Source organism: Oryctolagus cuniculus, chromosome 1 (assembly GCF_964237555.1).
Source record: "Oryctolagus cuniculus chromosome 1, mOryCun1.1, whole genome shotgun sequence".
Lineage (NCBI taxonomy): Eukaryota > Metazoa > Chordata > Mammalia > Lagomorpha > Leporidae > Oryctolagus > Oryctolagus cuniculus.
In genome coordinates this window covers 94,892,952-94,909,265 of record NC_091432.1, presented here as the reverse complement: position 1 = coordinate 94,909,265, position 16,314 = coordinate 94,892,952, and the positions used below count along the sequence as shown (strand labels likewise).

Sequence of the window (16,314 nt, the reverse complement as noted above, 5' to 3'; positions counted from 1 at the left end):
ATCAATGGATGGAAGTACTCTCTCACTCTTTGTCTCTCTCTCACTCTCTATCTGCCTCTCAAGTAAATTAAAATATTGAAAGGATGAATAAATAAATATGCTAAATAGCAAAATAACCTAAATAACTGAATCAAATGACTCACTCATTCAACAAATATTGAGTGCCAATTAGAAACTGCCAGTGGCAGCTGCTGGATAAAGGGTTATCTGCTGAAGTCATCCAGAGAGGACAAATAAAGCTGCCAAGGCATACTCTGGTGGTACCCCCCTGGCTGCAGAAGGCACCATCACTCTGTGGGGGAAAGGGTCTTAGAACCATAAGACACATGGAACCTGCTCCTGCATTCCCCAAAGCTTATTAACCCCTTAACCATGTCCTGGGGGATAGGGGTATGAATGCACACATGGGAGATGCCTGGGCTGGCTCTGTTGTCTGTAAATATGGCCAATGGGTCTTTATTTTTTATTAATTTGTTTTGATCTTTTTTGTTTCTTTTCTAAGGAACTATAATAAAAAAGATCAGGATACCCAATGCCAAATAAAGTTGTATTAAAAAAAAGAAGAAACTGCCAGAGGATACAATACTGGAAAAGGCACAGAGCTTACTCCTCTCTAGTTAAGTAAGTTGTAAGTCCAACTTAACAACAAGAAAATAAAGCCTGTGCATCAACACAAGCATCGACATTAAGGCAGTCCTTTGAGAATGGTACAAGTAGACATGAAAACTGCAATATAATACATACCTGTTCATACACTTGTACCATAGATCCTGCTAAGAGATAAATTTTCGACGAAGAGCCCCAAATGGAATGATTCTTCAGATTTTTGTGTATAATTGGTTCCAAACATGCTCCACAAATTGTTTGTAATTGCTCTCTTTCTGGATAACTAAAAAGCAGCATTTAAGAAAGAAAAAAGATGAATTAGATTAATATTCTAAATTATTATTTTTATGGTAAGTTTCAGCAGTGATTTTCAAACATTCTGCTCTAACAGCAGGATATTTTCAAGACTAACCCAGGGACTAAGGCCAGGTTCAAAGTCCCTATTCTCATTTCAACCAGATTCAATCCCAAAGTATCTGTTCTCAAATATCAGAGATCCTAGTAGAGGACACAAATGTAATTATTTAAAAATATAATTGTTTAAAAACTCATTTGTCTTTAGAAAGAGCTAAAAGGAAATTTTTACTTAAAAAAAGCCATTATGAGTAAGTATAAGCTTTATACATGGTAAAAATCCACCTCAAAAAGTAAAAATAGAACTAGAAATTTGATCCTTTCAACTAATGTCAACACTACTTAATCGGTGATACTAATATTTTTGAATGAAAAATGATAACAGATCAGTTCAATTAGCACGAAAGTGTAAATAAAGGTTTACTGAGGCAAAAAAATGTAACAGAGGAAATTGTACCATAATCACAGTACCTGTAATAATTATGGACAATGGAGATGGATACATGTATTAGGATTACTGTCATCAGGTCATCAGTCATTAACACACTCCCCTGTTCAGATTTAAATTCCCTTTCTAGTTATCTTCAAAATTTTGAGGGACCGGCGCCGTGGCTCACTCGGTTACTCCTCCGCCTGCTATGCCGGCATCCCATATGGGCACTGGGTTCTAGTCCCGGTTGCTCCTTTTCCAGTCCAGCTCTCTGCTGTGGTCTGGGAGGACAGTGGAGGATGGCCCAAGTGCTTGGGCCCCTGCACCCGCATGGGAGACCAGGAGGAAGCACCTGGCTGCTGGCTTCGGATTGAATCGGCGCAGCGCCGACCATAGCAGCCATTTGGGGAGTGAACCAATGGAAGAAAAACCTTTCTCTCTGTCTCTCTCTCACTGTCAAATAAAAAAAAAATTTTTTTTGCTGCCAAATAAAAAAAAATTGATAGTATTTTTGTTTTATGAAATATATTCAAACCTAAAATCCATCATTCTGATTCTTGATATTGGCATTTCTAATACATAAGATGAATTCAAAGCCTTTATATCCTAAATAATTGCCCATATTTTGGGAAGGGAAGGGAAGGAAAAATTAATCAGAGCTCAATTTTGAACATTTCTATATTCTACATTTTGAAGTATCATTAACGGATACTTTTAATAAAATGTAGTTATATATGATGTCTCATCAAATACCAAAAAAGTTTTTATCATTAAGATACATACTCTACAGCACAAAGACGAACAATAGAAGTAAATCTAGAAGTAAGCTTATGTCTTCCCAGTCTTCCTCCAGCTGACATAGAAGCCACAATTTGAATGTTTTCCAGACCAACCCATTCCAAGTTTTCATCATAAAATCCTTGATACGTTAATACCTATTTGAAAATAACTGAATTTTAAAATTTTATACATCACATTTTCTAATCATGATAAAAATATTTTTGCCAAAATTTCTAATATTTCCAAATACAACTATCATCCTCCACCTAACTCAAAATTGAAGTTGAAATATATTTTCAACCCTTCTTAGAAAGTAATACCATTCAAATCTCTGTTTTCAATTAATGTCATCTGAATTATCATCACTTTTTTTTTTTTTTTTTTTTTTTTTACAGGAAGAGTGGACAGGGAGAGAGAGAAAGACAGAGAGAAAGGTCTTCCTTTGCAGTTGGTTCACCCTCCAATGGCCCCCACGGCCAGCGCGCTGTGGCCGGCGCACCGCGCTGATCCGAAGGCAGGAGCCAGGTGCTTCTCCTGGTCTCCCATGGGGTGCAGGGCCCAAGCACTTGGGCCATCCTCCACTGCACTCCCAGGCCACAGCAGAGAGCTGGCCTGGAAGAGGGGCCACCGGGACAGAATCCGGCACCCCGACCGCGACTAGAACCCGGTGTGCCGGCGCCGCAAGGCGGAGGATTAGCCTAGTGAGCCACAGCGCCGGCCTATCATCACTTTTAAAATGCTTTTCAGTCCACTAAAAATTAAGATCTACATGATTTTAAAATCTAAATGACACTATAAATCTACAAGTAATTATGAGAAAAAGAAAGGAGTCAGGAAAACTATGAAGAAGATACTCTGGTTTTTTAATGAGTATTCTATCATACTTTGCATTTATAGCAAAGCAAATATTAGATTAATGTAAATAAGTATAATAACCCCTAAGGAAAAAAATAACCTCTAACAATGTAGAGTTTCTAGTGTGATAGAAATAAAGAAAAAATAGTTTTCCACACTAAGAATGTGTAATCCTGAATCCTTGTATAATCAAAAAGGGAAATTAATGGTATAAAGCAGTCAGAAAGGGGCATGAATAAATCTGTTTTGTCAGAAAATTATGCAAAAACTTCTCAAATTCCAGCACCATCCCCACCTTCTGCTCTTCTCCTTATTTTAGAAATAAAAGGTAATAAAAGTAAAGATTGTTTTTACTCCCACTGTCATATATCACCTTGCTATAATATAATACTAACTTTCAAAGATGCTATCAAAGAAAGTAGATCTGGGAAAAGACTGAAATGGGTTCAAAACTTTAATTTCCATGACACATGATAGATAAGAAAGAAAGTGATTTTCTATCTAAAAAAAAAAAAAAGCTAAGCCGGCGCCGTGGCTCAATAGGCTAATCCTCCACCTTGCGGCGCCGGCACACCGGGTTCGAGTCCCGGTTGGGGCGCCGGATTCTGTCCCGGTTGCCCCTCTTCCAGGCCAGCTCTCTGCTATGGCCAGGGAGTGCAGTGGAGGATGGCCCAGGTGCTTGGGCCCTGCACCCCATGGGAGACCAGGAAAAGCACCTGGCTCCTGGCTCCTGCCAGGATCAGCGCGGTGCGCCGGCTGCAGCGGCGGCCATTGGAGGGTGAACCAACGGCAAAAAGGAAGACCTTTCTCTCTCTGTCTCTCTCTCTCACTGTCCACTCTGCCTGTCAAAAAAAAAAAAAAAAAAAGCTAATGAAATGAAATTGTTTTCAATCATATCAAAACACTTCAAGTGGTAGGACTTACCTGCTGTAGAAAAGCTACCAATGTACTGGTGCCCCATTTATCAAGTTTGGGTAGATTGATATCTTTTAAGTACAAAACAAGTCTTTCACAGTCTTTTGGTCTGTATACTCGACCAGTATTAGTACTTATTACCATACAAGTCTGGCTCAATTTCTGCAGGAGATGTCGAGAAGTAGTTTGAGCACTGCAGTGAACTGTAGCAATTTCAGTGGAGCGAAGTTGGGAAAAGGCATACCTGAGTAGCATCCTATGAAAGATGTATATAACATTTGATTTTGAAAATGTAACCAAAAGATACTTTTTTATTCAATATAAAATGTCTATCTTATTAGTATTTCAATTTCTAAACTATGTTTGATGATGTTTAAGGGGAAAATGGAATCACAAATACAGTTTCCATAATTATCAAGGTAACTGTTTTTTATATTGGAAAAAATAAATTTATATTTTCTGGCATTCCTGGGATCCTTTTAAACCAAAAGTCAGAGTTCTCAAAAGTTACTTAGTTGGACATAGTATATATAGAAAATATCCACTCTGTTTCTCCCTATAGTTAAAGGCAATCTTCTAAGTTCTCCATCTAGAAAAAGAATTATCACTCTCCATTAGAAAAAATAAAATTAATAATCATATCTTTTTTATTTCCATAAAATATACTGTGCAAGCACTAAAAAAAATTGGCTGAATTCTTTTGAAGTGAAGAACTGTTTTTAAATAGAGAGCTAATTTCAAGCTTTAAACTTTATAACTAAAGAAAATGGTTATATGTAATTTCATTTTTTGTTGAGATTGTATGTATAGGTTCTTTCTAACAATATCTTCTCAAATTATTCTCTTTCTGTTATAAATCATATAAACTGGCAGAGTAAAGGACACATTCTTGTCAATAGGTATTATTTTTATTAGTAACACAAAATAACCCTCCAGGAACATGTGGGCCCTAAGTTAAAAAAAGAAATATAACAAAACCTGTTAAATAATTTTAAGGGAAGGCATAAATCTAAAAAATACACCAATGTCAACATGTTTCTTACCCCTTACCACATCCTTCTGGTCCTATTAGAATAAAAGGTTGTTTAGTATCAGAATTCAACCAAGGTCTGAAATAATCTAGACTCCGTTGCATGTCAGGAGTTTGAATGACTGGAAGAGTTTGGCAATTACTGAAATCATCCACAGTCAAGTTTTCTGGCTTCTTCAGCACATAAGAAGCTAATCGTCCTCTACTCGAGTCATAGTAGGTATCCAAAGGTTTCTGAGGGTCTGGGGGGGATTCGTGTGCCCAATTAAAAACCTGAAGAGAAGAAAGTGTTAAGTTTCCAAATACCCCAGAGTATGTGGAATTTTTTTTTTTAATTCTTCAAAGTAAATGTCCTAAAAGTGAATTATCTTAGCTAAAAAAAAAATTAAAAAATTCACTCTAAACCTATAAAAAATACTTTATAATTAAAGTAACATTTTATCTCAGATATTTTCTCTAAATGATCATTTATTCAAATAAATAAAAGTGTATCTAGATGACATCAATAAGTTGATACTTATATACTAATATATAAATATATTCAACTTTTAAGTGAGTTTTTAAGAACATCCATAAAGCAAATGTAGGAAAACTGAAATCCTTCATTTTCATTATATTCTGCAACTTATTGTTCTCAACCTACTATTCATTCAAATATTAATACCTATTACTTGTGTAGATATAGAGCAGAGTTAGTCCCTAAAACTACTTCTTCAACACATTATTTCAAACTTTGTCATTACAGTGTCTGTTTGAAAGCAGCATATTGTATGACACTGAATGCTAACAATGAGAAGCATCTGGCAATAAAAGCAATGGAATCATCAAGAAAAGAGAAACAGAACAGAAAAAAGAGAAAATGATGCTATTGCAGAAAAAGTAAAATGGAAAAAGAAAGAAAACTAAATATAATATTGGAGCCAACCCAAAGATATACATGTTCCATTTTTTCAACACTGGCCAACAGGAATAATATGCCTTCTTATGTAGAATTCAGCTTTATAAACAACTTGCTTAAAATACCATCTTTACTTATGCAAGGAAATATTTAATAATTATTAATCCATCCTAGCATTCTTAATAGCTAAAGCCATTTGACTTAAAAGGATAATAAAAACTGTATTATTCTAAGATTAAAATAGAATGAAGTAATTACGCTTATTCATATATCTAACCAGCAATGTATCACTGATTAGTTCAGAGGAAGAAACAATTATATATACAGTATATTATACACACATACAGAATGCATATTTTTAAAACTTAAAAGTTTTATAATTTATAGCTACAAATCACTATATTTTGGTATTTAAGACAATGAAATATTAATAAAAGGCATTGACTGAATATAGTCTTTAATTATGCATTACATGGGGTGGGTGTTTGATCTAGCAGTTAAGCCACCATTTGGGACACATGAATTTCATATCAGAGTGCCCTGGTTTGAGTCCCACCTCTGTTTAAAGTTTCAGCTTCCTGCTGATGTACACCCTGAGAGGCAATAAGTGATGGCTCAGGTATTTCAGTTTCTGCCACACACATGGGACACTGGGATTGCACTCCTGGCTCCTGGTTTTGAAGCTCAGCCCCAGCTGTTGCAGGTATTTGAGAAGTGAACCACATATAGGAAATACTTCTCTTTCTCTTTCTCTCTCTCAAATAAATAATACTTTCTTTCATATAAATAATACTTAAACATAAAAATTACCTCTTTGGTGAATTCCAGGCGTGATTTCATGTTCAGATTTCCACCAAGTCCCCGTATGAGATTAATAATAAACTGGTCATGATCTCTACATCCATGTAGATGTGATAAGCCATTCATCACAGTACCAACCAAACTTGTTTCTACTACATAGTCATTCTGTTAATAGCAATAGTGAAAATAAAAAGGCAAACATTAACCAGTAACTTAGGGTCACACAAATTGATATCCACCTATATTTTCAAGGACCACCTTTAAATTCATCCCTGTATTCAAGTTAACAAAAAGTCTGGAAATACTTGTATACAAAGTAAAATAAATAAATAAATACAATGTAAAATCCAGGGATTAGCCCTGTGGTGTATCAGGCTAACTCTGCCTGCAGCGCCAGCAACCCATATGGGCACTGGTTCAAGTCCCGGCTGCTCCTCTTCCAATCCAGCTCTCTGCTATGGCCTAGGAAAGCAATGGAAGATGGCCCTAAGAAAGTTCTTAGGGCCCTGTACTTGTGTAGGAGGCCTGGAAAAAGCTCCTGGTTCCTGGCTTTGGATTGGCTCAGCTCCAGCCATTGCAGCCATTTGGGGATTGAACCAGCAGACGGAAGACCTTTCTATCTGTAACTCTACCTCTCAAATAAGTACATAAAAATAAAATCTTTAAAAATATTTTAAAAAAATAAAGTAAAATCCAGTTATATTTTTTAGAATATCACTTTACATAAATATTTTTGAAATAAAAGAGAAATGTGAAGAATGGAAAGAAAGGAAGAAACAGATAAAAATCCAATCAGCTGGGTCACATCTAATCTTTAAGGGGAAGCAAAAGAAAATCTATATATTTTGTTCCAGATTGTCTTATTTGCTGAATAATAAAAGAAAGAAAAGTTGTAGTTTATAAATATAATTTTAGCACCTAACTGGAACATCCAACATAGTATATTTCAAAATCTAAATATGGTGAACAAGGGGCAGGATAAGAATGAAAAAAAAATGCCAAAAAATTCAAACAAAAACAGGAGTCTGACTTCCAAAGAGAAAAATTTCATACTCTGAATCTTATTCATTTATTTTGTATTTTTTTATTTTGTATTTTGTATTTTGTATTTATTTTGTGATTTAATGATCCTATTCTGGGCCAGTGTTGTGGCAAAGCAGGTAGAGCCAGGGTTTGCATTACCAGCATCCTATATGGGTGGTGGTTTGGGTCCCAGCCACTCCACTTCTGATCCACCTCACTGCTGATGTGTCTGGGAGGTCAGCAGAAGATAACCCAAGTGTTTGGGCCCCTGTACCAACATGGGGGACCTGGAAGAAGCTCCTGGCTTCAGATCATCCCAGTTAGCCATTGTCTGTCTGTCTCTCTCTCTCTCTCTCTTTCTTTCTCTCTGTAATTCTGCCTTTCAAATAAATAATCTTATCCTGTCATCATTTCTATAGTCAAACTCTCATATACACATTAATATATTACACCTAGTATCATTATCCTTTACTCTCAAATTCACTCACATATTAATACTATGCAAGTAGATGAATTTCATGCATTTGCATTCAGAGGCTTGTTAGGCTCTGTATATTTTCTATTAATGAAATAATATTATCTACTGAAGAAGTTCCTACAAGGTAGACATCAGGTATGTACTTAAGCACATGTATGATCATTCAATCACTATGTTAATATCATACGTGGTTCTGGGAATATGACAGACGTGATCTTTGCCCTCAAGCTGCTTACTGTTGTAGGTAAACAGATGATTACAGATTATAGTTGGAGGATGTTGTAATTGCTACAGAAGCACATAAGACATACCTCAGTCAAACTCCAGACTGATGGAAGAGGACCTGAGGCCTCTAAGGAAACCTACTTTAATATGCATTACTCCCTTACAAATCACTATTAATCCATTTTTCATTCATACACAATCAGAAAAAAAGATGGAATTAACTAAACTAAGATCTTCATTACTCTGTACTCAAATACCTTCTTCAATTCCAAAGTATTGACTTCTATAAGAAGTTCAGATTGATGCTTTCAAAAAGTAGGTGCTGTATTTGTGTCCTGTATATGTCTATATTTTTAATAAAATAATATAAAGTGAAAAGTAAAATAAAATCACGTAGAATATCTGAAAACTCTCCATGCTTCTTTACATGCCAACCTATTCATGCTTCAAATTTAAAATCCTGTGATCTCCTTTTGAAAACTCCTCTAAAAGAGAGTAGTATTTTTTTATCCTCTTGTATTGCGAGTACCTAATTACATGCCAATTTTCCTCCATTAAATATACTTTTCTCAAGGAAAGGGATTACCTTGTTCATCTTCACCCCTCAAAGTCTCTCTAACAGATTGCTTAATATTTATTAGATACTCAATTTTTGTTAAATAAATATATTTCAACATTACTACAAATAACTCAACACTCTTTATATACTATAGTACTGGCTTCATATTGTTTTTAACATGATATCTATGTAGTAGTTTTATTTGTGGACACAGCAGTAAAACAAAATGTGGCAGCAAAATGTGTGCAGTCCAAGGGTCAAGATTTTCAGGTAATGCATGCAATCCTTTGGTAGATGGGACAATTAAAGTGTTTTAAGACTAGCATAATAAAAAGTTATACCAAGGGATATGGAAGGACAGCAAAAACATCTACCTCTTACCCCACCTGCATGTTCCAGCAGACTCTACCACAATATGGTGAAATGTAAGTATTTCTCTTAATTATTTTACTTCTTGCTTCAATGATTAATCATGAATTACAACGGTCAATTTACCTGCTTTAGAACCCATTGTAAAGCTTTAGTAAAATAATCTCCAATCCAATTTGCAAGATTAGTCCTGTATTTATCAGGTTGATTTCTCAACCAAGATTTTATCAGAGAATTGAGATCCATTGCTTCATCACTGAAACAGAGTTACACAAAAACATAAGAAATTACTTAGACAAGGGCTGGCACTGTGGCGAGTGGGTTAAGCTACTAGCATCCTATATTTGAGTACTAATCCAGTCCTAGCTAGTCTGCTTCTGATCCAGCTTCTTGCTAATGCACCCGAAAAAACAGCAAAAGATGATATAAGTGCTTGGGCTCCTGCCACTGATGTAGGAGACAAAGATGGAGTTCCTCGCTCCTAGCTTCATCGTAACCTAGACCTAGCTGTTGCAGTCATTTGGGGAATGGACGAGTGGACAGAAGATCTCACTTTCCCATTCTGACTTTTGCATAATTAAATAATGAATCCTAAAAAAAAAAGAATTTACACAGAAATTATTCCCTGAATAAATACAATGAACTAAGTAAATGCAAGTTGAAATTATAAGCCCAAGGTTATGTTATTTTTTAATAATACTATAAAATATGAATTGAAATCTATAATAAATTTAATGTAAATGTATCCTACAACATTGTTAAAGAAGCAATTAAATAACTTAAAACACAATTTGAACCAATTTGATTACAATATTATGAGTAACACAATTTAAAATAGCTTCAAATGGTCCTAAAATAGTCAAACACTTTAGATATGATGATACATAAAAAAATTCTAAAACATGTATTCAAAAAGCAAAATAACTCTAAGATGATGTACTGTGCTAGGTAGGGATAAGTAGTTTTAAAAAAAGTGCAGGAAGTAGATTCTTAGGAGAGAAAGTGAAAAGCACAGTAGCAATTCTAGGGAAGGAAAAGGAATGCCATAGATCTGTGTGCAAAGTGTGAATGCACAGCACAAACATGGGCACAACACAATTCAAGCAGCCAAGAGATGGAGGTACCAACTTTGGAGACTGAGGTGAGATCAAACTACAGCAACCCGTGCCTATGCTGATTTAGCCGGAGGAAAAGCATACCATGAGTCCTGCCTGGAACCCTGAGGAGGAGAGGGTTCCCACAGATCCAGTAAAAATAAAGGTGGAGAGGGATGTTGACCACAATGGAATGAAGCTGGAAATCAAAACCTTAAGAATATCCACATCATATGCAAATACATGGAGACTGACCAACATGTTCCTGAATGAACCATGGATCACAGAAGAAATCACAAGAGAAATCAGGCCAGCACCTCGGCTCACTAGGCTAATCCTCCGCCTGCGGCGCCGGCACACCGGGTTCTAGTCCCGGTCGGGGTACCGGATTCTGCCCGGTCACTCCTTTTCCTGTCCAGCTCTCTGCTGTGGCCCGGGAGTGCAGTGGAGGATGGCCCAAGTGCTTGGGTCCTGCACCCCATGGGAGACCAGGAGAAGCACCTGGCTCCTGCCTTCGGATCAGCACAGTGCGCTGGCCGCAGCGGCCATTGAGGGGTGAACCAACAGAAAAGGAAGACATTTCTCTCTTTCTCTCTGTCTCTCTCTCTCTCACTGTCCACTCTGCCTGTCAAAAAAAATAAAAAGAGAGAAATCAAAAATTTTCTGTCAAACGAATGAAGATAATAATACATCATATCAAAACTTATGGAATACAGCAAAAGCACTGTTAAGAGGGAAGCTGGGACTAGCACTATGGCGCAGTGGGTTAAAGTCCCAGCCTGCAGCACCAGCATCCCATATGGGTGCTGGTTCGAGTCCCGGCTGCTACTCTTCCGATGTAGCTCTCTGCTATGGCCTGGGAAAGCAGTAGTAGATGGCCCAAGTCCTTGGGCCCCTCCACCCACATGGGAGACCTGAAGGAAGCTCCTGACTCCTGGCTTCGGATTGGCATAGCTCCAGCTGTTGTGGCCAACTGGGGAGGGAACCAGCAGATGAAGAGCCCTCTCTCTCTGCCTCTCCTTCTCTCTCTTTGAACTCTGACCTTCAAATAAAATAAAATAAATTAAAAAAAAAAGAGGGAAGTTCATAGGAATCAGTACCTAAATAAAGAAATTGGAGGCTGGTGCCGTGGCTCTCTAGGCTAATCCTCCGCCTTGCGGCGCCGGCACACCGGGTTCTAGTCGCGGTCAGGGCGCCGGATTCTATCCCGGTTGCCCCTCTTCCAGGCCAGCTCTCTGCTGTGGCCAGGGAGTGCAGTGGAGGATGGCCCAAGTGCTTGGGCCCTGCACCCGCATGGGAGACCAGGATAAACACCTGGCTCCTGCCTTCGGATCAGCGCGGTGCACCGGCCTTGGCAGCCATTGGAGGGTGAACCAACAGCAAAGGAAGACCTTTCTCTCTGTCTCTGTCTCTCTCACTGTCCACTCTGCCTGTCAAAAATAAAAATAAAAAATAAAATAAAATAAAAATAATAATAATAATAAAGAGATTGGAAAGGTACCAAATAATTGAGCTAACAATGCATCTCAAGGACATAGGATAACAAAAATAAAACCCCAAATTATTTTAAGAAAAATATAATTAAATGTAAGAAGAAATAAAATTTAAACAAAAAACATTTGAAATATCAGTGAAATGAAGAGCTGGTTACAATGAGCTGTATTGCAACAAATTGGGAAACCTGGAGGAAATGGATAGATTGCTAGACACAAAGAAATTACCAAAATTTAATCATCAAGATAGAAAACTTAAATCAACCAATAAAAATGATGAAAACTGAATCAGTAATAAAGACTCTCCAACAAAGAAAAGCCCATGACTGATGGCTTCACTGCTGAATTCTACCAGACATTTAAAGAACCCAATACCATCAAACTACTAGAAAATACTGGGGAAACCATGCAAGATGTTGGCATAGGCAAAGACTTCTTGGAAAAGACCCCAGAAACACAGGCAATCATAGCCAAAATTGACAAATGATATTACATCAAACTGAGAAGTTTATGCACTGCAAAAGAAACACTCAGCACAGTGAAGAGGCAACTAATAGAATGGGAGGTAATATTTGCAACCATGTAACTTTTAAAGGGTTAACATACAGAATCTATAAAGAACTCAAGAAATTCAACAATAACAATACAAACAATCCAGTTAAGAAATGGACAAAGGACTTGAACAGGCATTTTTCATGAGAGGAAATTCAAATGGCCAATAGACACTTGAAAAAATGATCAGGATCACTAGCCATCAAAGAAATGCAAATCAAACCACAATGAGGTTTCACCTCACTCCATTTAGAATGGCTTTCACACAGAAATCAATAAACAACAAGTGCTGGTGAAGATGTGGGGGAAAAGGTACCCTGGTCCACTGTTGGAAGACACTGTGGAAGACGGTTTGCAGATACCTCAAAAATCTGAATATAGACCTACCAGATGATCCAGCCATCCTACTCCTGGGAATTTACCCAAACCAAAAGTAATCAGCATATGAAATACTTATCTGTTCCCCCATGTTCACTGCAGCATAATTCACAATAATTAAGACATGGAATCAACCCAGATGTCCATCAACTGTTGACTGGATAAAGAAATTGTGGTATAAATACATTATGGAGTACTAACCAAATGTAAAAAAATCTAATCATGCCTTTTGCAACAGGATGGACACAACTGAAAACCACTATACTTAGTGAAATAAGCCAGTCCAAAAACAGACAGATATAATGTATTTTTCCCAGACCCGAGGTAACAGAGTATTTAAAATGTAATGTATTGAAATGAAATGCACATTTTTAGACTCAACGATTTTTTATAGCCATTGTCTCTTCCATTGTGGAACATGTCGCTCCCCCATTCGCGGAGGAATGACACAGGACCCTGCGCTGTTCTTTTGTCTGCTCTGCCCTTCCCGGGTTTGCTGCTGGTCCTTCCCGGGTTGGCTGCCAACCCTTCCACCTCCGTGGAGGGGCGGTTCCCCCTGCCACTTTCCCCGCTTCCGCGGAGGAGCGGCACACCGCCGGCCGGCTCTCTCGGGGGCTGCTCAGGTGTTCCTTCAGATGTTCCCTGGTGCATGTTGTCTCTCTCCTCCTTTATAGTCCTCTTCCACCAATCCCAACTCTGCTACCCACACACCGAGCACGCTGCTCTCCTCCAATCAGGAGCAGGATCAGCTCCTGCAGCTTGTCAAACTGATGAGGCAGCTGCGTAGAGGTCGTTTGGTCTCTCTCTCTCAGCGCCATATTGTGGGAGAGCAGATGCATAGAATAAGTCTTAATTCCAGTAACTTAGTCTAGTCTCAGTTGCTCCCCACAGGAACAGTGTTTTTTTTTTTTTTTCTTTTTTCATGGTACTATTTGTTGAACTCTTTTACTTTGTGTAGGGTTACATGTATGATCATCAAGTAGGCCAAAAAGAGATCTTTGTAGAAGTTGAGAATGAGAATGGTAGAGACAGGAGGATGAAAGGGTTGGACTCTGGATGGGAGGGAGGTTAGGGTAGGAAGTATCATTGTGTTCCTAAATCTGTATATATGAAATACATGAAACACATAACTTAAATATTTTTAAATGAACAATGAAAAGTAAAATAGGGGCATGTTTTTCTCATCCCATGTCCCCATAATGGCACCAAGCAACTGGCTGAGAGAGCGGGCACCATTTGAGGCATAAGCAGCCGCAGAGGCCTTTATGCAAGCACACAGCAATTGGCTGAGACAAGACACCATCTCTCAACAGTATTAGCGGCAGCAGCTCCACTGCAACCACTGGGGAGAAGGCAACATTTGGCCAGAGGCTCTCGTGTACATCTGTGATCCAGTAATTCTAGCTGAGAGAAAAAGCCACATTCCCCACTGACTCTTGAATCTGGCTGGGAGGACTAAAACAGGGGTGGGCACCCACACAGAACTCCAGTGTCCCGACCTCCCACAGGCTCCAGGGGCTCAAAATGCCTAGAATGGAGCACCCACAGTTCAGCTGGCTCTGGGAATGTCTGTCTCTCTGTGGACTAGACAGGTTAGGGGGCAGAGCAGATCCTCTGCACTCCATAACAGTGGGAGCCTTGTGAACAACGGAAATCTGTGACTGCACAAGAGAGCACAGGGTGTAACTGGTCTCTGGGAAATCACTGTGTGGGGCTCCAGACACACAGAGCTCCCTGATTGCATAGAGTGGGTCACAGCAGCAGGATCCATGCTCACAGTGAGGACTACACAGATCCTTTGTGCAATTCATTTGGCAATGAGTACTGCACCCACTGAGGGCTAAGACAAGGGCATTGAATACCTTGGAAAAGAGGAGGTGAAGGTATGATAACACCAACACAGCTTACCAAGACCCCCTTCTGTTAAAAAGAGGAGATCTACCACAGCCAATTTGGGTGTTGCCTGGATACTCACTCCACCATGGAGCACTGACAAGAGCTCCCCGGCCACACCCAGCACACACCTCTGGGTATTCACCAAGTAGACATATCACTAAGCCACAGAGGCATGGTCCACAGATTAAAGCCATCAGAGGAAGGTACCAACAAGTATCTCCAAAAATGCTTAAAAATAAATGCAGAAATTCATGAAACAAGAATAAGGAAGAAAACATGATGGGCCAAAGCAATATAGCAACACTTCAATATTAGAAAGTGAAGATGAAGAGATAAATGAAATGCTGCAATAGAATTCAAAAGATTAATTGTAGAACTACTCAGAATTAATCAGAAGCAAATCCACAAAGAAATACATACAGGTCATAAATGAAAATTTTCCCCATGAAATTGAGATTTTTAAATAGAAATCAAGATGAAATATTAGAAATAAATAATTCAATAAATCAAATGAAAAATGTAATTGAAAGCCTTAACAGCAGACTTGGTGAGCCAGAAGAAAGGATACTCAAACTAGAAGACAAATCTTTGAAAATTTTTAAGTCAGACCAAAAAAAGGAAGAAACTAGAAAAATTAAAAACAGTGTTGAAGATTTTTGGGATACTATCAAATTACCAACATACGGGTCTTAGGAGTTCCTGAAGGAGTGGAAAGAGAAAATAGATTAGAAGGCATATTCAGTGAAATAATTAGAGAAACTTTCCCCAATTTGGAGAAAGTACAGGAAGCACATAGAACTCCTAATAGACATGCCCAGAAAGGATCTTAACATGACACATTGTAGTCAAAATGTCAACAGTAAAACATAAAGAAAAGACTCTAAAATGTATACAAGAGAAATGCCAGATTACTTTCAGAGGATCTCCAATTACCCTTATAGCTGATTTCTCATCAGAAAACATTCAGGCTAAGAGAGAATGGCAAGATAGTCCAAGTCTTAAGAGAAAAAAAACTGTCCACCCAGAATACTATGCACTGCAAAGCTCACATTTATGAATGAAGGAGAAATAAATATCTTCCACAACAAACAGAAACTGAAAGAATTCTTAACTACCCACCCAGCCCTACAAAAGATGCTCAAGGATGTGCTACACACAGAAACACAAAAGAATAGTCACCATTATGAAAGAATGTAAAGGCAGAACATCTCCCAGTAAAAGGACAAAGGAAATCCAAAGCAAACAACAGGAACATTTACAGGAAACTGGCAGGACCAAATCCTTACTTATCAATACTAACTTGGGGTCTGGTGCTGTGGCATAGCAGGTAAAGCTGCCACCTGCAGTGCCAGCACTTCTTGTGGGCGCCAGTTCAAGCCAGGGCTTCCAACCCAGCTCTCTGCAATGGTCTGGGAAAGTACTGTAGGATAGCCCAGGTCCTTGGGCCCCTGCACCCACATGGGAGACACAAAGGAAGTGCCTGGCTCCTCGCTTCGGATTGGCCCACCTACAACCATTGCTGCCATCTGGAGAGTGAACCAGCAGATGGAAAATCAATCAATCAATCAATCTCTCTCT

At 38.4% G+C, this 16,314-nt stretch overlaps 1 protein-coding gene across 5 annotated transcripts in view; it reads right to left on the bottom strand.

Annotated features, from left to right (window-relative positions):
• The window catches only part of DYNC2H1 (dynein cytoplasmic 2 heavy chain 1), a 367,303-nt gene that overhangs the window by 260,494 nt on the left and 90,495 nt on the right, over positions 1-16,314 (bottom strand). For all 5 annotated transcript variants that reach the window (XM_051820199.2, XM_002708539.5, XM_051820207.2 and 2 more), the window contains 6 exons: positions 9,450-9,579; positions 6,679-6,834; positions 4,984-5,243; positions 3,950-4,196; positions 2,174-2,325; positions 745-889 (listed from right to left, as the gene is read on the bottom strand). In XM_051820199.2, coding sequence (XP_051676159.2) covers positions 745-889; positions 2,174-2,325; positions 3,950-4,196; positions 4,984-5,243; positions 6,679-6,834; positions 9,450-9,579 — 1,090 coding nt within the window. The remainder of the gene's footprint in view (positions 1-744; positions 890-2,173; positions 2,326-3,949; positions 4,197-4,983; positions 5,244-6,678; positions 6,835-9,449; positions 9,580-16,314) is intronic.